Source organism: Copadichromis virginalis, linkage group LG23 (genome assembly GCF_057382275.1).
Source record: "Copadichromis virginalis isolate Kocher_CV1m ecotype Utaka linkage group LG23, C_Virginalis_male_GT1.1, whole genome shotgun sequence".
NCBI lineage: Eukaryota > Metazoa > Chordata > Actinopteri > Cichliformes > Cichlidae > Copadichromis > Copadichromis virginalis.
The window spans coordinates 24,075,335-24,099,006 of NC_140639.1; the positions used below are offsets into that span (position 1 = coordinate 24,075,335).

General features: G+C 44.5%; 1 protein-coding gene across 5 annotated transcripts in view; it reads left to right on the top strand.

Moving 5' to 3' along the window:
- LOC146680934 (nck-associated protein 5-like) overlaps positions 1–23,672 on the top strand; it is a 187,205-nt gene that overhangs the window by 89,472 nt on the left and 74,061 nt on the right. For 3 of the 5 annotated variants that reach the window (XM_085449740.1, XM_085449741.1, XM_085449742.1), the window contains 2 exons: positions 10,524–10,587; positions 23,140–23,273. In XM_085449740.1, the coding sequence (XP_085305866.1) occupies positions 10,524–10,587; positions 23,140–23,273 (198 nt within the window). Of the gene's footprint in view, positions 1–7,013; positions 7,281–10,523; positions 10,645–23,139; positions 23,274–23,672 lie in introns of those variants that run through there. The other 2 variants (XM_085449743.1, XM_085449739.1) reach the window with 2 other exon arrangements.

A 23,672-nucleotide genomic window follows, 5' to 3' on the forward strand; every position in this document is an offset into this window, starting at 1 on the left:
GCACACTGTCCGGTCTCATGGTGTTCGCTGTGTCGAATCTAGCGTAGAATACGTTTAGATCCTCACACAGAGAGGCCGTGGTCTGCGGTGTGCTGGTTTTCCCTCTAAAGTCTGTGATCGTGTTTAGTCCCTGCCACATACTCCGAGGGTTGTCAAACTGTTGCTCCACCCTGTCCCTGTACTCACGTTTGGCTGCTTTGATCGTCTTCCGGAGTTGGTAATGTGCGTGTTTGTAGTCCGATGTGTTCGCGGAGGCAAAGGCGGTGTTCCGTGCCGCCAGTGCCGCGCGAACATCTCCGTTAATCCAGGGTTTTTGATTTGGGAAGGATTTGACTGTTCTGGATGGGACGACATCTTCCACGCATTTCCTGATAAATCCACAGACTGAGTCTGTGGATTCATCAATGTCTCTGGCGGCCACGTGAAACATTTCCCAGTCCGCGTGATCAAAACAGTCCCGCAGCGCAGACTCCGATTGGTCCGTCCAACAGTGCACCGTCCTCCGGGTTGGAGCTTCCTGTTTCAGCTTCTGCCTGTAGGCGGGCAGGAGCAGGATGGAGCAGTGATCTGATTGGCCGAATGGGGCGCGGGGGAGGGCTTTGTACGCATCCCGGAAAGAGGTGTAACAGTGGTCGAGTTGCCGGTTTCCACGTGTGTTGAAAAGGATGTGTTGGTGGAGTTTTGGTGAGACTTTCTTCAGGTTTCCCTTATTAAAGTCTCCGGCTGTGATAAACGCTGCCTCTGGGTGTGCGGTTTCCTCGCTGTTGATCGCGCTGTACAGTTCCCTGAGTGCACGGTCAGTGTCGGCTTGTGGGGGAATGTAAACAGCCGTAATGATCACTGCTGTAAATTCCCTCGGTAGCCAGAATGGCCGGCACTTAATCATCAGGTACTCCAGGTCCGGTGAGCAGAAGGATTTGACCGGGTGCACGTTCGCATAATCACACCAGCTGTTATTGATCATGAAACACACACCACCGCCTCTGCTTTTCCCAGTAAGATCCTGTGACCTGTCCGCGCGGTGCACAGAGAACCCCGGCAGTTGTATTGCGGAGTCCGGTACTTTGTCCGATAGCCAGGTTTCTGTGAGGCAGATCACGCAGCAGTCCCGCATCTCTCGCTGGAATGAGATCCGTGCCCGAAGCTCGCACAGCTTGTTCTCCAGAGACTGCATATTAGCCAGTAATAAACTGGGTAACGGTGGTCTGTAAGTGCGCCGTCTCAGTCGAACCAGAACGCCAGATCTTCTCCCTCTGCGTCGGCGTTTGCGGCCTCCAGGGCCAGAGAACAAAGGCGTCTCAGGTGAGATGAATGGGGGGTCTGCAAACGGAGCGTCCGTGTTGCAAAACTTGAACTCCGGAAAGTTATAAGAAAGACCGTCTTTTATGTCCAGTAAGGTTTGTCGGTCGTACACAAGGAGACAAGTGCTGCTCGTGAAAAAATAAAGGAAAAGTAAAATTAAACACAGAAGAAAGCCGTTGCTTGGGGGAGCTCGCGACGAGGCTGCCATACTCGGCGCCATCTTGAGGGAAATGAGATGAAAACAGAAGGCATTTTCCACATATTTCTGCAACACCAACGATGATAGTGAATGGACTGGTACTTATGTAGCGTTTTTTTACTCTGTTTAAGCATTCAAAGTGCTTTCTAACTACAAGATTCGTTCATTCAAGCACACACTCATACAACCACTTTTTTCCTATGCCTAAACACTCGTATGGCCAGAGGGGCAAAATAGCGTGTGATAGCGGTGATATGTGTTGTTTAGTTTTGTTGGTGATTTACAAATGTTGCACTTGGTAGCGTCTCGCCTGTCCCCAAAGACCCAGTTGCCTTCTTTAGAAACAGCCAAACTCGGAAACTTATCTGCCAGTTCGGCAAACAGTCTGAACAGAGTAGTGGCAGGCATATCTGCTCTTTAGGAGTGCTTGCAGTTTTTCTTGACTCACCGTATCTGTAGTGGAATTTAGCATTTGAAAGAGTTCTGGCAATATGAGACATTAATCACTTTGACAATTTTGATTGATTGATTGAGATATATGAAAAGTTTTAGGCTTTTTGTAAAAGCTGTTTGTCCTGATGAATATCTAAACGCAGGTTTTATGTCCTTTATGTCCACTGAAATCAAAGCTGAAACCCTTCCTATTACTTTAGGTAGGAGTGTGGTCTGTTTAACATGACTTGACTCTACTGTTTTAAGGATGGAAGCTGAGGAGACACAGAAGAATTAATGAGATTTTGCTTGTCAAAGTGTCTCCAAAAGCCACATTTTAGACCACAACTCAAGAACTTATCCACTGAATGTGCCAATTTTTCTACATAGACACTTAATAGGATAAAAGAAGCAATGACTTTTTGAGGTTTTGAAGAATTCCCTGAAGTTCTTTTAAGTGGGAAAGGCAAAAAAATTTTCACACAGTCTAGTTCACAGAGATTGCCGCCATCAATCACACGCTCCAAGATTATGTCAATGCTTAGAGTCGGAGGGGAAAAAAAAGAAAACAAAGCTTCCCGGTGTATTCTGTCAGACTCCTGTGAAGTACCGAGGGCTAGATGTTATCTCGGAGGGAAAAGCATAAACAACTCGGAGCGCTCAACCTGTTATTGACTTTGGATTAATCTTGCTAATCGTGATCATCTCAACTCGCCTAACTACATTGCTCAGTGTAGCACACACGTGTCCAAACAAAGTCCAGTACGCAACTCCTAAATTAAAACTAAGTATGAGTCATGATGATGAAGTTATGTATGGGTGTTGAGATGACCCACATTCTTAGTGTTTGTCAAGCACACTGTTGTCCAGATTCACATCACAGGGAGGCATTTATCATACATACTTGGTCAGACTAACAGTGTTTCTGAGTGTCTAATGCAGATTATTGCTCCACAACATCAAACAAGGACTATGTTGCTGATTAGAAACGTGTCTTTTTGGAAAATAAAGACGTTATTAGGCCACATGGCAGCCTGAAAAGGCGTGTGTTCTTTGTGTGCTCACAGCAGAACCTCATCACATTTCACCTCGTCAATAATTGATGGTCTTCGGTGGTGAGGTAAGGCTCATTGTGCCGGGTTGTCTGGCTGCCTGGCTGGCTGGCTGGCTGGGTGTGAGAGGTGCTGACATGTGGCTCATGTTTTTCCGCTGCCCTTCACTGCAGACGGGGGTCCGTGACGAGCGACAGGAGGTCAGGAACCAGCTGTGGCTGGGAAACGGGGGATCGCCGCGGGTCAGGCCACTCCTCGCCATCCACCACAGTGCTTCGTGGTGATTGATTGAACCTGCCTAATGCATTGGGACCAATTGAACGGTCACAGATGTGCAAGCCCCACCCCCTCAGACGCCCGTGCAGATGAAAGTGTTTACACCGACGCTGATTTTGATGCCATCTCGGCATTTGGGGTTCGACTGCAGAAAGGAATTCCTGCATTAAAGTCTTAAGGAAATGATGCTTTAATGATACGTTGCCTTTGTTGGTACAGGACTTTTTAATTACACATAATGAAGTGGGACTTTTTCAAGTTCATTTTCTCCATGACAATGTCAGGGAATCCATGCAGAACATGAGAAATTAGAGTTGTGCAAATGCATTTCACACCCCATCTCGAGTTTACTCTCTTGGCAGTTGTAACTCTGTTTTCCTGTCAGGCTGGCTTGGATGTTGTAACTTATCAAACGCATCAGTAAGCCTATTGTCCCGCACTAGGGTTTGGGACTGGGTTGATTTTTTTGGGTGGATCGGTACAGAGAAGGTTACATAACACAGCTGTAGAAGGATTAAGGATGGGAATGACCGGTCCGGAGTCAGGATCCCTCTGAAGAGGGCCATGGGGATTGCGTGCGTATCAGGGCTCTTAACCCAGCGGGAGTGCAGACGCTAATACATAAATGCATGGCAGCTCTGCTCTCATCCAAACATTTATGCATCCCTCCTGGCCACTCTGTGTACAGTTGTGGCTGAGAACGATTGAAATGTTTAGCTCCCCCATAAGCCTCGATGACAATACTAGAGAGATGGTTTATATTTATGCATCTTTTATGCATCAGGATGCATGTGTTTATGTCAAAGTGAGTAACTTCTGCAGGGAAAAAGCTGAACCAGTATGTGGTGTTTAAGAGGACAGATTAAACGCACTTGATAGTGGTGTACAGTACCGCGAGGGAAAGAGGAAACCAAAATACAGGAGACAGCGCTTCTCCCTCTTTCATTATGTGCTTAGCAGCAAACAATGTACAGTGGATTAAACCACCTGTATGGAAGAGCCGTGATAACAGTGATGAAAACACGGGCTAAACGTCTGCCTCCCACAATGTAGTTCAAAGCGCAGGGCTCCACAACATGTCAGCTCAAGCTGTGATTGATCCTCTCTCGGCCCTGACAGGTCGTGTCTTTGCATGCATGCACGCCACCGCCGCTGCGACGCTAGAGAAAGAGCGGGTGCACACGGAGGGTTTACACAGCGTCTGAGCTCAGGAGACTGAGCAGAGGAAACAGGGTTGAGCTGCTGTGAATGCGGCGGGGCGGGTGTTATGTTCGCGCCGCGCTGTCTGTCTTATCTCAGAGACGGGGCGGCGTTTGACGCTGAAGGAAATGCATGTGAAAAGGAAAGACGTGATCTGTGAGGTGTGTGGGTGGATGGCAGGTAGTGCGAGTTAAGAATGTAACAAAGCAGGTGCACAAACGAGGCATGTAAGCCAAGATTTTCATCACAAACTAGATGTTAAATCACTGTTTAAGCTTTAAGTGGACTCTACTAGAGCTGCATTATATGATTTATAGTTCAAAATAAGCTTTATTTATCTTACACAAAGCCACTGTCTGAAACCAGCTCCTTCCTTTATGAAAACTTCATCCTGACTGGTCCTGCTTTACAAACAGAGATTAAACAGCAGGTGGGTGGGGCTTCTGTGATGACTGTGCTAGGGCTAACTGCTCGTTTGAAGCCAAGAGTAGAAAAAAAAAACCTGTCTGAAACTGAGTTTGTTTGAAGCCTGCGCCTGTGACTCACAAACTACGCTCAATATTTGAACACTTGACCATGTTTAATACAAGCATTGTAACTGTATTAAATCCACTTTAAAGTACTGCTTTTTGACATGATCAGACTACATGACCACCTTACTCTCGTTGCATTTTGTGTACTGAAGAGAAGTGCACTTGCAACTGGGGCTATCAGATACCCAAATCAGGTGGTTTGGGTATCTCCACTGGTGCTTGGTGGGATTCCCTTGTTTAGTAAGTCATCACCACTATCAGGTGATTGCAATCAGCAGGAGAAACTGGAGGCCCACACCCCACACGGGTTTCAGCGGAGGTAGAACGTGTGCACACGGTCAGCTGTCAGCTTATGCTTTCATCACAAGATCAGGATGTAGAAGACAAACGCATCAAGTGTGAAATATATAAAGTTGGGGCTTCGAGTCCAAAGAGAATCATTCACTTTTCTGCCTCAATGAAAATGTTTTTAGCTCATTTAAAGGACGGCAGGAAGCAAAATATCCAGGGCTGAAAATCTAAGCAAACATGGAAGTGTGTAAAACTGCAGTTCGTCAAGTGGCCACTTGAGGCTCACTCTAAGGGTCCCATATTAAAATAAACCGGATTACAGCGTGCTAATCTTCTGCAGCTATATTGGGGGTACCTGCGAGCAGCATTAATGTGTTATTAGGGCTGCTCGCATTAAGCTAACCATTAGTGAGCTTGTCATGCTTTCTTCTAGGTCCAAAAATTCAAGATGGTGACAGCTGTAATGGTGTAGATCTAGAATCCAAAAGTCCACAAAAAAAAGGGTGATGTCACTGTGGCCACATACATCTTTTATATACAGTCTATGGGCAATAAACACAAACAATCTGACAGGTTATAAACAAAACCCAGATTATCCTGATTTATGTGGAAAGCTCTGGCTTGTCTGTTCTATTCGTGTCTTCCCACTGTGACGAATTACATGCTTTCAGTATGGTTTTGATAATTTGGCTGCATCGCTGTCCAAACTGTTGGCTGATTGTTTGCCTGCTCAGGTTTCTAGCCCCTGTAAAACTTTGTTAATGTTATCATAACCACTCGAAACAACGTCCATAACTGGGAAAATAAGACCCGGCTTGTTATAAAATGGAATTACCCTTTAAAATGAGGCGTTTAGGGACCGCGTGCCTGCGTTTTGACCCGTTTGGACGACATTCATGAGAACATGTGGAGGGAAAAATGAAAACATCGTAATTAATGTGTTAACATGGCTCTTTGCATACCAAACTAGAGCCTTCTGCGAGAGATGGGCTTGAGATAAACTCCCTGACTCTAACAGCCGTCAGGTTGGACTCTGTCTGACTATTTCGGGGCCAGTTTACACAGCTGGTAAAAGTTTACGACGTGATGGATCTCGCATCCATTGTGGTTGAAATGCACATGACAAATTTAGAGTGGAATATGTCAGCCTAAACACAGGCATAAACACACACAGAGTACATTACAGATTGCATTCATGTGCGCTTGAATGCAGTTCAGATATCATATAATTCCACACCAGCGCCAACTGGATGCAAGACGTCGCCAGTGAGCGTTTTTCACTGGAATACTGTTTTGACTACCGCTCGTGCCAATTACTATAATTACGTTTAACACAGAATGTCAAATTGTTCTATATTTGGCGGCGATTTTTGCCGCCGGGCGCAGTTGGCTCATGCTCCGTTGCTCCTGGAACATGCCTGTACATAAGTGGCCTGAAACTTAACCCTTTACAGCGCTGTGACGCTCAGCCATAACACAGACTGGAGGAATGCCAGGCCGGTCCCGTTTAACAAAACAATATCTGCAGTGAGAACTTCCAGAGAGTTTTTTTTTTTTTTAAATGAAAGTGGTGTAATGGTGTACAGTGTGCTGTAATGGGAAGAGACACATTGTGTAATGTAAACACGAGTGTTTTAGTCAGGTGTGGGGCATGCGTTCACACGGAATTTATGAATGCAGTAACCAATGCAGTAAAAGTCCAGAATACACACCCAAACGCACACGCGCACACACCCCTGCTTGCTTCACAGCATCGGCACTCTGCTTGACTTCCTCCTGAATTCGTCACCGCCACAGTGCGTGTTTCACAATCGGCTCGTTTAGCTCGCCTTTGTCTTAATCAGTGTTTTCCCATTAGAGGAATCACTGCAGTGGGAATGCCATCCAGGAGCAGAAACGTAGCCCACCTTGTATTTTGCCTGTTCAGTTCGGACGGTTGATTCATCCATCTCTGTCAGCTGTCTCTTAATCACCGGGGGGTTTTCCCTCCGACAGGTAAGCCGCTCAGAAACAACGGCGTCTTGTCAAAGACTGCGAGGCGGTGAGGAGTTGTTACTCATGAGCTATTTTTGGGGGGTTTGGATGTCTGCTATTGTTGAAGAAATGTGAAAAATGTGCAGGTGATTGGGATTACTCGGGCTGTCTGGTGTATCAGCTTCTTTATTGGGTCCCACAGCCCCACATTAGGTGTGCTGTGAAGACAAAACAGTCGGGAACAAGACTTTGACAGGAACTTTCCTCCTGAGCTGCACACCTAAGGTTTTGTAAGATGATGCAATTCATTTATTAGGTTTGTTTTTTTTGACTCGTTACTGTCTTTTTTAAGTAAGTTAATTATTTTCAAGTATTTTTTAAAGCAACTATCATATCAGCACTGTAACAAAAAATAATTTCCCCCAGGGATCAATAAAGTATTCTGATTCTGATTCTGATTGATTCTGATATTTACCTCCTAGCAGACCTGGCTTTCAAGCCGGTCTGCAGAAACATTAATAAGTGGGTGATAACACATCATGCGCCTCTAGTAATGCATGTAGAGTACTATATTTACAACAATAATGACTTGAACAGATTCACTCAGAGGCTACGCTGCCAAAGGAGGCTTTTTGATCCCCTTACACATTTGTTGTTTTCCCAGAAATACGGATAGAAACACTTGTATACTGACAAGCCTTCAGCAAACACATTCACAGTCTGGCTTGTCCTGGAGCACCGCTTCAGTTGTTGTGGATGCCTCAGGAGGGGCTTTAAAACAGGGTTTTTTATTATCCGTGCTAGTGTGCCAAGATTTATCCCATTAAAGTCTGGAATGCCCTCACGTGGGAAATGGATTGGATGTGCACAGTCAATTTCTTTGTTCAGCTCTGTGCGTATTTGTGTGGAAGAGTTTGTTATGAGTGTGTGTGTGTCTGCCTGTAAGGCTGTAGGGTCTGGCACGAGGATGCCCAGCTTTTTTTTCTTTTCTTTTTTTTGTTTCCTCTGAGCTATTTTTGTCTGGATAGAACCGCGAACTCTGTTTTGCGTAGTTAGCCGACGACCTCGCCTCTTCCATGTGTGTGTCTGCTGGTTTGCTTGCAGGCGTGTGTGGGTTCTGCCGAAGTTGGAGATAGATGGAGGGCAGAAGTGTTGGTTTCTTGTATAGTGAGCTGATATTGATCTTGGATATCTGATACCAACCACTTAGTAAACAAGAAATGATTAGCTAAGTCGAGGAATTTGATTTGCCCAGTAGAGAGCTTGAGTGTCCTCTGATGATGATAAATTTGATTTTGCAGCTGAGGGGAGGCTTCTCTTTCCATTTTCATCACAGCCTTTAGGCACGAATAGAGGGAGTGAGTCTTAGGTGTGAAGACAGTGGTTGATGTTTTTGTAAGATAAAAGTAAGATGAAAGATGGAAACAAAACAAGAATCGCTCTAAATAAAAGGATAACTAAGTGGTTTCAGGTTTGTGAGGTATGATATCCTATTGGAGGAATATCAGGATTGATTGTCTGGCAGCTGGACGTCTTTATGTTGAAGATGTTTCATCTCTCATCCAACAAAAGTCGACTCAAGGCGCTTTACATTGTAAGGTAAAGACTCCACAATAATACAGAGAAAACCCCAACTATGAATCCCCCTATAAACAACAACCTGGAGAGACTGGGGAGGAAAAACTCCTTTTTAACAGGAAGAAACCTCAGGCAAAACAAGACTTAGCCATCTGCCTTGACTGGTTGGGGATGAGGAGAGGGAGACAGGGCAAAAGACAAGTACCCATGCTGGGTGTCCCTTAGTGTATTAATAGCTAACTGTAGCAGAATGTACCGCGACCGTGGCTCAGGGGTTTGGGAATCGCATCTGTAACCGGAAGGTCGCCGGTTCGATCCCTGGGCTCTCTGTCCTAGTTGTTGTGTCCTTGGGCAAGACACTTTACCCTACTTGCCTACTGGTGTTGGCCAGAGGGGCCGATATGGCAGCCTCACTTCTGTTAGTCTGCCCCAGGGCAGCTGTGGCTACAACTGTAGCTGCCTCCACCAGTGTGTGAATGAATAGTGGTATTGTAAAGCGCTTTGGGTGCCTTGAAAAGCGCTAATAAAATCCAATCTATTATTAACTTGGTGACATTTTCACTAAAAGTTTTGACGTGTAAAAAAAATCCAAGTGGTCCCGGGATTGATCCTTGAGGTACACCTTTGGTATGCTTGGAAAATTATTAGTGGTTGCCTGGTGACTGCATTGGATTTTTGTTTGGTTGCAGCCAGTTGCAACAACCAGCTGATCAGAGGTTGAGCCTGTAATAGCCTCAACGTCTGGGTGACCAGCTTTGATCTCAAGGTGATTTCACAGGTCGTCTGGTGTGAGGCAACCAGCCTCAAACTACTTTGGTCTGACTCAAATTGATTGCTGTTGCATTGCAATCAACCTGAGTCACTCTGTGATGCGTCTCCTTGCAATATTAACAAATGCAAGAATTTCAAAGGCAATGAGATTGCAAGTCCGTTCCACATAGTCAAAATAATGTAAGCTGTGCCACTGTTTTCTTTCACTGCCTTTTTTAAAGCGACTGTTGTATTAAAAGCTAGAAGCTAAATGCTAATTTATGCATTTAATTTATGCGTTTCATTTGGACAAATGTTTTGTCACTCATCCAAGTAACCTTTTCAGTCTAAAGACTTTCAAAATCAACTTCATGTGATTTACTTACCTGGATGATTATTGAGGTATGCGTTGAGCATGCATTAAGGTATTTAGCACCTAAACCTAACCAGTGAAAGAAGTGAGGATAAAAAGAGAGGGAAAAATTTAATTAATGTTCAAGGTCCAAAGAAAACGGAATGAATGGGATCCTGGTTGGAAACCCAACATCCTCCTCTTCCCTATCTTCTGTTGTGATCTTTTGAGGACTCTTTCCAGCTGTCTGGAAACCACGAATGTAGTGCTGGCACCAAGGCCAAAGAGCTACCTTGTGGATAATGGAGACATGCAGGTGGCCTCTCATAAAATTGCATTATCAAAAACTCTGGGACAAGAATGGTTTGCATTTTCTAAGACATACTAGAGTCCCACATGCATAGCACTTACATGATCAGTGGACTAGTAGAGAATGAATATGTTTTTGGGTACTTCTTGATTTGCCACTTTGTGAGCACTCAGACCTGGCACACTGAGCTGCTGATTGACCACACACTGACTCATTCTTATTTTCCTTCCCCCCTCTCTCTCTCTCCCCTCCATCTCCTGTTTCTTTGGTTTAGGGAAAAGCTGGCTGTGGCTCGCCTGCAGAGGGAAGTCGCACGGAGCAAGAGCGAAGGAACAATGGTAAAGTACAGTGGAAGTGCTTGGCCCTATCATCTTCACGAAGCCAGAAAAGCCACAGTATGTTCACTCCACGTACATACCCACACAGAAACCGTCAGGCTCTGCCAAAACTGTTGTGTTGGCTGAGTGTCTCGACACCTCATCAGAAGCTCTTGAAGGCAGTAATCCTGTAGAAATGCATGTGTAGGCAATAATAGAAGCAAGTACAAAAATACTGTGTTATGTGACAGTTGCCTGTTTGTGGAAAAAGCAGTGCGTTGCATAAATTTGACCTTTTCTGCACAAACTACAGGTACTTGAATGCACTGCCAGGCTCTGTGACCGTAGAATGCTGCACACTGCATTGTGTCTCTGGTAGAAAGTGCTGATGTGCCGTTCTTTTATGAGTTCTGGAGGTGGTCATTAGCATACATATGCGCTCAAAGCAGCGTATATGTTTGTGTCTGCGTTTCCACAAGTGTGTCTGAATGCATTTATAGAGTGTTTGTTTGTAAGCGAGGTCAGGAAGCGAGAAGAACCGGGTGATGAAGCGGGGCTCAGCTGATTGCAGCCTCTGAGCAGACGCTTTAACCACAGGCCCAGCTGTTTCACTGCACCCCAGTGACGCCTCTGATTCTGTGTGGCAGCAGGCCTAAAGCTACAGCACACAAGGGCCGACACGCTCCGAGATCTCCTCACCGCTGCGTGTGATTATTGATCCCCAAAGGAGGAATGCTCTATTTTTTCTTCATACCTCTTCAGAGTTGTAGAGGTCAGAGCACAGGGTCAGATACTGAGCAGAGCTCCCTCCTTGGAGATGGGCAGGGGTTTGGCATGTTGCTCAAGGGCATTTTAGCACAGTAGATACTGAATTTATTGGCTGTACCAGATGTGTAGCTAAGTTTGTGCTTCGGCTCGTAAATATAGACACTAAAAGAGCACAGACAAAGACCGGCTTTACCTCTAGGACTTGTTGATGTCAGCAGATGTCAGAGGAAATCACGCCGGAGTCAGCCAGCGCTTACTTTCTGACCTCTGGTTGACTCCAAACTGTCGCCCCCAAGCATGGCCCAGTGTGTGAAACAAGAAGGTTCATTATTGATTTTGAAAAAGGTTCAGCATTGATGGGTTGACATACTGTTGATGAATGGAATATGAACCTGACCATCACTGTTCCTTATAGGCTAGTTGTTTAAGTTGTGTCCAGTGTGTTGTGAAATGAAAATGTATATGTAGATGAAACTGATTTGGTGTTAGACCTCAATATTAAGCTATTCAAAAAATTCATTCACTGTGTATGTGTTTGGGTTGTCAGTTTTGGGATTGAAATATTAAAGAAAACAAATGAAACTGAGACTTTTCAAAGTTGCTGGGAAAGAAGTTTTTCCTGCAAGTTTGCGTGATCATATTTTTGTGATGATATTTGGGCGACGTGGTCCAAAACAGCCGTCCTTTTTAAGATACATTTGGGCCAGATCTGACAGACTAAACAGCCCAAAATCAAGTTAGTGTTTGTTGAAGAATAAAAGGGCCATGGACACTTGGTGATTGGTGGTATTTCCCTTTAAAATCAAATTTTGTACAAACCCAAAAGATCTTTGTTTCAACCACAGAATGTCTGTAACAGGCTGAAGTAGCCACTTTGAAGTTTGTGGGTTACTGTGTTGAAGCCTCTTGTTTAGTTGTTTGGTCACTGATATCCTACGCTACAGTTACAGTAGGGAACAAAACAGTAACTGGAGATCTCAGTGTGGCCAAAATGAGTGAGACTGTGTAAGATCACCACTCATAGTCAGATGAGATCTTCAAAGTGATTTGAAGGCGATAAAAAAGTCAGTCTGCTCTCAGTTTGCAGTTGAATGGGGTCAAATTGACAATGAGATGCAATCTGTTTGTGATAATACAGTGACCGAGTGTGATAAATTATCAAAAATGATAAATCTGCTTACGTTCAGACCCGAGCCACAGATATGAAACAGAAATTCTTCCACAAACAGCCACGTAGCTGCTGCAAGAGGGTGATTTAACTGCAAAATTACATTGGTGCTCGATAACCTTGCTTTTATATAGGAATGTACCCAGAAAACAACCAGTTGTTTGAGTTACATTCTGAGTTCCTACAAACTTCTAATCCGATGGTCACATTGTCCTGTGGTTGATTCATTTTGTGCCATGAACACAGTTTTCTTGGAGACCCACATTCTGGTCCACCAAACCAAATGCCAGCCATAAGCAGGAGATGTGTTGATGCACGCTCAGTCATCAAGGCGAAGAAGTCCCAGAAAGCGGAATCTGTTCATCTGGATGTTGTGTTTTCAGTGGGAAAGCTCTGAAGCCTCCCAGGAATACCAGTGAGAAAGTCAAAGGGAGTCCATTTGGATGTTGCGTTGGACATCCCCACTGAAAACACATCATTCAGATGAACAGATTCAGCTTTCTGGGGCACAAGTAGGAGAGTTCATGTGGACCACACCAGCAGAGGTTGGTTGCAGTTGCCCCCCACTTTTTCCTTTCTTTTACCTGCGTGTGCTCACACCAAAGTGACAACACGTTTGCGTGTCAACACCTCCTCCTCTAACAGTAACCCAGCTTCCTCTGACCTCAGTGCAGCCCAACCAAAATATATCTTTCGCCATGCCGCGAGCCTCCCCAGAAGGCCCGGCTCTCCAACTGACACGACTGGATGACATGCTAATTATTACTTTAGAGGGCGACGTGAGTTACTGTCTGCGCATGCACAGTGTTGAGAGAGGGATGAGTTATCTGTGCCAGACAGGAGGAGGGTGAGGGAGGGGGGGGTATGGAGGAAGAAAGGGAGGAGGGGGATATCACTAAGCTCCATTTGAAATTGGGATTATCCCCATTGGATTCCCCTTCCACTCTCTCTCTGGCATTCCTGGGAGGCTTCGGAGCTCAGGCGAGGTTCTTCAATAGGAGTGAAAAAAGAGGCTGCTGCGTAAAGGAGATAATTGTCAAAGTGCTGCCAGAGTGAAGTGGAAACTGCAAACCACCCCCAGCCTGCGTCCAGTCATAGACCCCCAAAACCCATCGCCTTCTTCCCCAACATCCCCCACATCTTCGCCTGCAAGGGGATGAACCGATAGAGTCAGATTAAAACAGCGCAGACTTTTGAAGTGGCACTACCCCGCCTCTGTATCTGATGCCTCTCTTTAGCAGCCTCTGATCGCTGCCTCGATCTGATCGCATAAGGCGATCAGAGATGCCGCGAGAGTGTGCGGCAGTGTTTCTGCAGCGCCATCACGACTGCATTGTGTAGGAAAAAGAAAGGGAAGGGTATCTTTATGATCGTGCAGGGCGCTAGGAAACATCGCCACAATCGTAAGCCTCGGGTTGCGCATGTGAAACAGCACTAACTGCACAGTTTACTGAGGAGTGTGTGCTTTAATTCGGCGTCCCGCCGCGAAGCACGCATACTGCTGGCAGCTTGAAGCTGCACAACTCTTGTTATGGATCGTTTGGGAGAATCACATGAAACCTTTTTAAATAATTTGCAGGGCAATCAGTAATTAGGCCTGCGCTGCATTTCACCACATATATGACCACACAAGATGCGTTTTGTTATTAGTGAAAATGATCCGCCTGTCTTACGCCTCTCACTGCTTCTTAAACTTCACATCAAGGCTCGGACGTGCTGCTTTTGGCCCACTCTGCTGAAACTCCTGCTAGAAAAACAGCAGGTTTCCCTTTAGGTGTTTGACAAAGCACAGGTCGGGGTTTATACTGCGAGAGTCTCGGCCTCTTTCCAGCAAGCTTGCTCCCGTTTGTTCGCGGCCTCGTCGCTGCTGTAGGTTTTCCCTGGAATTCTTCCCGATCCCAGAGGCGTGGTGTGGTGCCGGGCAGGGCAGGGCAGGGCAGGGCAGAGCTGCTCTCTGTCTCCCACTTTTCTTTTGATGCCACTCCGAAGTGCAGTCTAAGTCCATCAGGGGCAGGATGCCGATGTTTCCTGTCAGGGGCAGAGAACACAAGTCCTTTACAAGGCTTGTAAAGGCGGCGCTGCCTGCTCTGTGGGCTGAGGGGGCGGAGGGGGGCTGGGCTCGCCATTAAAAAGGCATTTAAAGCTGTTAGGTGAGATTATGACCGCTGGAAACGGCTGTCTAAACAACATGTGAAAATAAATGATCTGGCTTTGAGAACAACTAGCTTTATTTTTCTTTGGGTTTTGTGGATGCTCTGTGATATCCGAGCCTCGCCTCGTGCATACCCACACATTGCCGTTTCCATGGGCGCTCGGGCTGATTGCGGCGTTTGATTCTTTCACGGTTGAGCGAAGCATACATGCAAGTGATAAAAGGGAATTGTTTTTTTTATTTGCCTCAACTCCTCGGCTTAATTGAGCAACTTGCTCATTTAAAAATCTGATTTCTCCGGAGCATTTCATGTAGAAAATGAAGTTAAGATAAAGGAGGAGGACGATGGGGGAGGCGCTGCGTTTGTGAATATAAAGTGAGAGCACAGCATGGTTAAATAAGCCTCCAAGCCACGATAGGAATCAGCTATTTCTGTACATGAAAATGGATTTTGCGTGTGCTGCAATCTTCAAGAGTGTGTGACATAGTTTGTAACGCCACATCAAGTAACATTTGCGGTTCTCTGATGAGGGAATGCCCCTTTTTTAACAGGTCGTTTCACCCGAATCTATCTTGTTGCTACTTCAGCTTCAGGATTTCATTCAATAATTCAACATAGTCACTGAAGAAGCAGCCCTGGATAGCTCTGCAGTATGTCTGTGTTGGACTTTTACAAACATTTACACACTTTTATAGCTGGTATCAAGATTCTAAGCTAAAGCATGACTTGGGGTAGGCTTTAATGTAGACTGATAGAGGAGGTGTCAGATATTCCAGGAAATATCTGACTTAAATAATCCACCTACTCGTCGAGAGGTCGGTGAGTTCATCCCCTTGCTCTTTTCACCTACATGTTGAAGTATCCTTGGGCAAGATATCGAACCCAGAGTTGCTAAGAAAAGCAGCACTCCAGACAAGGGGTGGTTAAGAGTGAGGACCCAACATCAATGGTAAATAATTTTTATACAGTGCTTTTTAATGCATTTCTTATATTACACAGGATGCATCAAAGAGCAACTGGGTTTAGTATCTTGCCCAAGGCATACAGGCTGGAGCAGTCAGGGATCAAACCACCAACCTTTGGATTAATAGATGATCTGCTCTACCTCCTGAGCTACAGCCAGGCCAAAGACAGGCAAGCTTGTTTAACAAAAAAGCAAGATGTCTATTTTGGCTGATGGCAGGCAGTACAAAACAGTTCAAAACACAGGAAAACATGCTGGAAACCCTGTGGCGAGGAGGTGGTGACTATAAATACTGAATTCTTTGCTGAATTAATCAGCAAAGATGACACAATGAATCAAAACTAAAAGAAAAGCACAGTGAACTAACTCTCATAATAAAGCAGGAAGTGGGAAAACCAAATGGGGAAAATGCAGACACATGGATGAACTTAGCAAGGAAACTTGACAAAGGTGAAATGAACCCTGAGGGAGGAATAAACTCCAAAGCACCAGGGAACTAGGAATAGCACTAATTACACTAAAGAGGAATATATGAGGGTAAATGTAAACACTAAACAAACCAGAAATTAAATAGATCTTAAAAATAAACAAAACTCTAAAGTCCAAAAACTTAAAAACGCTCAATAAATGGACCACAGGTTGTTCCACTTTCTCAAGTGTCGCTACAGCTTAGAGAGTAGCTGGTGAGTGTTTACAACAAGTTGCTATCTCTCTTGCAAACTGCTAGCAACAGCATCAATATGCTAGTGACCAAAGCGATCGCAAGGAGTTTGTTTTACCTATTAGTGCCTGTTAGCAACCTCCAGCAACCACTTGCCAACCAGTTGGGGAATATAAATTTTTCCTGAGCAACCTTGTAGCTGCCAACCAATCTCTGCATCTAAAACACCCTTTGCCATTTTTTTTCTTTTGTATTCTTCAGTACTTGCATTCGCTGATGGTTGGTTGGAGAAACAAGATTTACCAGCATGATGATTTTTGATGTCAGCTGTATGGTTGGCAATATCCTTTTAATTTAAGGTTCCTACTGTACTGGGTCTCAGAGGGTGGTATCTTTAGGATTAAATAGTAGATTTCACAGATGACACCGCTCTTTTGGACCCTCCTGAAACAGAACATCTTAGTATTCTAGAAAATGCTGCAACTCCTGCTGGATTGAAAGTCAGCGAGCCAAAGACTAAAGTCACATCCTTCAACTATAGAGATCATTTTAGATTTTAAACACTGATTTTATCACAATGTCACCTGGAATAAGGACAAGAAACTAATATCAATGTGGCAGCCCAGGCATCTGAATCCAGCTGAAGTTATGACTCTGACTCTCTTAATATTTTTACAAACACCCTAAAGACCAGGTAATCGCTTCACAATACCAGCTAACACACAGTGTCTATTAACAGCTATCAGATATATAATTATGCGAACTTTTGCAGGAAATGAACAAGATTTATTCTTTCTCAGTGTTCTGGCACATACGAGCAGGCTTTTGTTTGAAGGAGAGTTAGATTTGCTCCTGTTGGCTACCCCTTTGTTACAAAAAATCATCTGTATTTGTAAACAAAGACCGGAGGCAGGGGGGGAGATAAAACAAGAAGCCTTGGCCTGGATATCTGCTGGCTACACAGGCCCCCTGAGGCTAAGTCATCAGACTAGCTAATGATTGGCTGAACCGCAACAGACACCAGAAAACCGTATCAAAGAAGTCTGAAAGCAGCATAACAGCAATTACTGTCACAAACTTACTGCATTAGAAAAATACTGTGTTATACTGGAAGATAGCGAGATTTTGTCCCTGAAAGGCACCAACATTTAAAATAAACGCAAAGAATAAGACAAAAACTTTCCTGGACTTTTCCAAGATTACTAGATAAGTGTGTAGCATTTGCATATTATCACCAAATAAAACTTCTGTAATAACTAACACTGTTTAAATAACCATATGTGTGGCTTTTCTGCTCACCTGGATTACATTTAGCCAAATCAAATAAGCAAATAAGGCACACTGGCAGGGCTCCGGGTCAGCAATATTAATTAATTTTAAGCACGGGGTTTAATTAGTTAGCTGTAAGTGGATCGAGGTATGATGATTATCTGACAGTGATTTATTGGTGTGTAAAAAAGAAAAAGCACCTTCAGAGTGGACATGCTCCGTAGCGTGCTGCCAGCAGATAAAGGGGCTCTCTGACGGGCTTAAAAAGGAGAGGCTCCACGTGGAGCTCGGGCGCTCGGGGACCCTCATATAGGGTTTCTGACAGCTGTTTGGAGGATGTGTGACAGCGTGGAGGTTTGGGAACTGGGGGGGACTCAGGTGCTGTCTCTGCAGATTGGCCTTATCAGCCACGGGCAGGGGCCGCGATGGGGTCCCCCCGCAGGACTCAGCACATTCACCGGGTGACGAGCGCTGACAGCCAGGTCCAAATCGCATCTCCACACCGTCCCATTCTGGGTGTGTGTGCGTGGGTGGGGTGGGGGAGCTCCCTTGGCAATGATAAATGGGCCACTCGTATGATTTTGCATATTCCTGGGGTGTGTGTATTATTTGCCACAGTGCCCGTGGCTGTCTAAGAGAGCAGTGGTACACTCCAATAGTGGCGCTCCATGATAATTGAATTGATGGAGTCTTTTGGTGTGGGGTGGGGTGGGGTGATAAAACACTGTTTGGGCTCACTTTAGTCACAAGTAATCGGAAAACACACACTCCTGCACTTTGATGCTTTCTCTTCTGTTTCTAAACAAACAAGAGCATAATTATAATTTTTATCTTTACGACTTGTATCTGGGAGCCAGCCAGGCAGGCCAGGAGGCCCGATCCTCCTCGTGTTACACTTTCATTTGAATCCAGCCTCGCTGATGCACACAAACAGCCCGGTGGCATGTTTTATTAATGAATGGAGAACCTGCACAGTGCTTTGTGTCCCCGATGTTTGCTTTGCCAGCGAGCCTCCGAGCCGCTCCCGGCCCCTTTGATTAGGCAAAGAGCTCCAACCGAGGCAAGGGGGGGGGGGGGGGGGGGGGGATGTCCTGTGTAATGAAGAGATTATTGGGCCTGTACCCCCTAACCCTGAACGAGTACAGTGTATATACAGTTGCAGATGGACATCCTACAACACGATGGGACACACACACATGCACTTAACCTGATAAGGTCGCAGCACAGCACAACAAGGAGAGGCAGAGGCCTCTAATTAATTTAGAGTCCTCAGTGAATCTTAGAGGGTATGAAAGGGGGGCTCCGAGTATTCTAGTAATTCAGCTCGGATGAATACCATTACTATCTAATGTTGTCCAATTACCGAAGCGGGAGGCTTCATTTTGGGCTCGAGTGCAGCTAATAAAATCTTATGTTCCAAAGCCGCTCGGTGTAACAGATTCTTCATTTATTTCTCAGGCTTTGCGTGTTGATGGTGATAAATTCTGTCACATACAGATGGATATATTTCTTTATTTATCTCTCTGTGGCAGAGGTCAAATTTAATCCTCAAACCCCCTCACCCCTCACCCCCCACCCCCTGATGCCCAAATCTGGGCTTGTTTCTGATATATGTGGTATAAAAATCCAGCAGGAGCTATTTTATAGATTACACCCCATATTTCATTTGACATTGGCTTCTTTCTCCTTTTTTTTCTATGCGCTGCATTGTTTAATAGAACAGGAGCATGTTGCCCCCTGCAGGACAAAGAAGGCAGGACACCTCGCCTCATCCCATCCATACAACAGTGACAGGCTGTCGAGAGAGCGGGGATTATCTCCTCAGCGGCCAGATTAACTAAAATAAATGTTCTCACAGAAAGTTGCCAGGCGTGTTTTCATCCTCTCGGTGTTGACTTTGAGATCTCTTCCCAGGGCTTTTTCTAAAGAAGTGTTGTCTTTGTGGCTGCAGTGAAGGCTTATTAAAGAATATGCTTTCAATTAGAGCACCAAAGGAGGAAAAAAAAAAAAGAGAGAAGTTGCTGCAGACAATAAACATTTCAATCGAGGAGAAATGTATTGCCGGGGATTTCTGGCCACAGAAAGATACAGCAATGTTTGATTTAATGTCCTCAGGCCTTGTAAAATTGCAGAAATTATATATTGAACAAAAGCAACGCAGGGCTTTTACTACAATGTAGAGACTGTAAATCCTGTGTTGTTATTGAGGTTGTTGGCAAGACTGTCAGCAGACACGTAGCGGTCGGTGGTTTATGCCTGGAGGCCTGTGTGGGCAACAAAAAAATCAGGACCAAAGCTGCTACTGTGCTTTTTTTGTTTTGTTTTGCTGAACAAAGCCATGCATGTTGATGCAAATAAAAGGCCTTTGTGCTCATTTGCATCGAGGTGAAATTCAGCTAAACTGCTGCGACGCTGGAGGCTGAAATCGGCGCCCGTTTCTTTAAACGCTAAGTGGAAAATGTGTCCTATAAAACATAAAACAACTTTATGTGTCATAAAGAAAGAAGAACCAGAAAAGTCATATATATATATACATATATATATATATATATATACGTCCAGCTCCTGGCAGGGGGATGCACTACTTTACGTTCTTGTATGAGTGGATTTACAGCAGCCATTACTCCTGACAGGGAGAGCCTCCCCGCTGCACATAGTAGCCGTGAATTTACTGCCGCGGTGAAGACGGGGACTGGTTTTAATGGTGACTCTGGTTTAATATTCCCCCTCAGCAGCTGAATCACCCAGTTAGGATCTGCTTTTGTAACAGAAGTAACAATGTAGTGACACAAGACAGTTTATAAGGAGAGTATGGTCATACGGAGTAATGGAGCAATGCGACTCGGTGTCACATTATAGTTGTTTCGATGTTTTTCTTTCCAGTTTGGTTTCATGGTTTTTCACGAGAGACCCGGCATAAAGGAGGGCCTCATGTCGAGGAGGATGTTTTGTCCATATGCCACACAGAGTGACACGCTCACTGTCTCTGACCTATATTCTTTCACGCCACAAGATGTCCCCATAATGCTTGTCTGAGAGAAAGCACTCCAGCTTCTTTGCAGGCATGCACTGAGTAATACCACATCATGACTGGTGCTGACGATGAGGATGGGCAGTAAGTAATTCCATTTGCACTGAAGAGAACTGATGAAGAACTGACAGGATAATCTGGTGATTCCCAACATTTTCCATTGGCTCTTAAACTCTGATTGACTCCAAAACAACTAGAATATTTAAGCATGTGTGCACACCCTCTGTTTAGAGTTAACCAATCACATTTAGATTCATGTTAAATAGTAGCCAGTACACATCTGTAAACAACTGAACTGATTCTCATTGAACTCTTATATAAAGTTCAAATGTTTTATCCAGAGGATTATCCAGAGACTTACTTTTACAGCAAAGAGCTTTCAAAACTTCAGATGTTTAAAGGAATCTGTCAGGAGAGGTGCAGGAGAATTCCCAAGGTAACAGGTGTGTTTCCATAGATATACTGTAGAGTACAGTGAAGGCTGTTATTTAAAAGGTTATTTAAAACTTTTATTCACTTATGTACAGTAGTCTCTGTTTAAAATACTAATGCATTCACTTCAGATGTTTTCTTCCACAGAGCCAGACTTTGTGGTAATGTTTAAAGTGCTCTGGGTGAATAGTTCTTTAGGCTTCCTGAAGCTTTTTTTGCACGTTGACTCCTTTATTGCTCATTTTCAGTCCAGTCCTTGTAACTGACCATTTTCAGAGGAATGTTTTATTTGTTTGTTGAGCCACTTACACAGACCTATGAGTCATTTAAGCACAAAAAAGAAACTTAACTCAGGGGATTAACTATTCTTGTGACTATGCATAACAGAGAACTTTGCAAATACCCAATTATAAGATGTGTCTTTAGGCCCTCTGTGCGTTTTTGTGACGGGCTGCTAGTAACAATCTGTGAAAGATGTCAAAGATACCACAGTTTGACAGAGATAAAATAGTACTGTTGCACCAGCAAGGTGATTCCCAAAGAGATATTGGCTGAAAATGTAACATATCTCACAATGGTGTGCAGGGTGTCCTTAAAAAGTTTGAGGAAACCGGACAAAAGAAGTGTCAGTATCTGTTCATTTGAACAGTGTCCCATTTTCCTAGCCAAAGAAAAGAAATCAGAAGTGAGTCGAGACTTTTGCACTGTATATCCACATATACGTTTTTCACCACCTCCCTGGGTACTTGTACTCCTAGGTGGAAATAAAAGGATGATAATCATCTCTAATCAACCCTTGTTAAGCCAAAGTTGAATCTCTTATTCACCAAACACTGCATCTTTGTTTGCAAAAGAAGAAACTGTCTCCCTTTTTCTTTCTAGTGTGTGTCTTTGGCCTCAGACCCATTTGCAGATATTTTACAATCTTGTATTTTTAGCTGATATTCCTGGCAAGGCTTTGACAGTTGGTAGATCACCCAAATCTACGGAAATGGAAGCCAGTGGCTTTGTCATAGACTGTCAGCAGCAGCGACAGATGCTTGGCTTTATGTACAATAGAAACTGCCAGACCAAGAGAATGATCCCGTCTTATTTGCTCCGTCAGCTAAAAAAAAAAATCCTCCGCCTTGCTGCTAGGAATTTGCTTAAAGCTTTTTTTGCAACTTTGTCAAGAAAACTGGAGTAGGGAGTGTGCCACCACAGGGACCTTAGTCTTTGAAGTTGGGTTTGAGGCAAGGATGTCTTTCTCTTTTGGGATCCAAAGACAGAATCCTTCAGAAATGAAGAATCCAATTAAAGAATTGGAAAAGACCAGAGAAAACTGGCTAAATGCTTCATGGAGACCATATACACCACAAGCAACATTTATAAAGCTCTGAAATCAAGGAATGGAAAGCAGAGATAAGTAGGCATAAGTGATCCCTCCCTCCTCTTACCGAGGAACTCCAGCTTTTTAATTCAGGATCTATCAATAGTTGGGTCGAATGAGGTCATGTTTACTCATCATCATAACTATAACGTAAAGGGGGGAAAAAAAGGTGAAACACGCAGAAGAAGAGAGGACGGTTTGCATGGTGTGAGGAAGAGAGGAGCAGGGTAAACATGCTATTCATAGCTTCAGTGATATCGGGGAGCATTTTCTGAATAGATCTGAAATGAAATGAAAAGCAGGAGAAAGACTGAGGCACGGGAGGGCGGGCTCAGTGATTTCAGATGACATTTAGTGTGAACTTTCTGTCATAGAGACAGAAAGAAGCGGAGGCTCATTATGAGTGTTTCAAAGTAACAACAAACTACTGGAAGTAATGCCAATCGAGGCGGCCTAAATGTCATCATGCCCTTATTCTTTTATTTCCTCTCACACCTAAAGTCAGGGGAAAAAGCGGCGAGGCGTGGATTGTTTTTTTCAGCTAGGACAAGCTGTGTTTGGTTTCAGATGTTTGGTGAGCAGATGTTTTGGTGATTATGATGCTGAGACAGCCTGTGTTTGCTTGCCCTCATCCGAGGAGGGTCGAATATTCGGGGAAGGGGGTCGTAAAAATTGTGGCATGTGACTTGAGGGTGATCTTTTTAGCCCCAGGCCACACACTGCCTGAGAGTTGATCGTCCTTCTGCTCTTTCCCACAGCGAGAAAAGCTGATCCACGAGCTAGAGGAAGAGCGACGCCTGCGACTGGAGAGCGAGAAGCGTCTCCGGGAAGTGACGGAGGAGTCCGAGCTGGGTCAGGCGCAGGTGGTTTCACTGCAGCTGCAATTCTCCAGGTAAAAGAACCCAGGAGCACAGAGCGGGCTTTAAATCCCATTTTTCAGCCCTCACTCATTACGTTTGAACAAAAGGAATAAATAAAAACAAATAGAGGACGAATTACAAAGTTGCTATGATACTGATCCTGTTTATTCAGCATCAGCAAATATTGTATTCAGCCCTCTGTAACCCTGTGTGGGAGGTGATGAAAAGTACGAGCGTCTATAAAATGATTGTGTTTCACTTGAGTGATTTGATCTCCTTTTTATGCAGTGCTGTGAAAAAGTATTTGCCCCCCACCTCATTTCTTTGTTGTTTGTCTAGTTGTTTTACCCTGAGTAAGTACAAAATTCAGTTTTTCTTTGATGATTAACCACATTTGTTAGAAAGCTGAGTTCAGTTTCACAAGACTCACT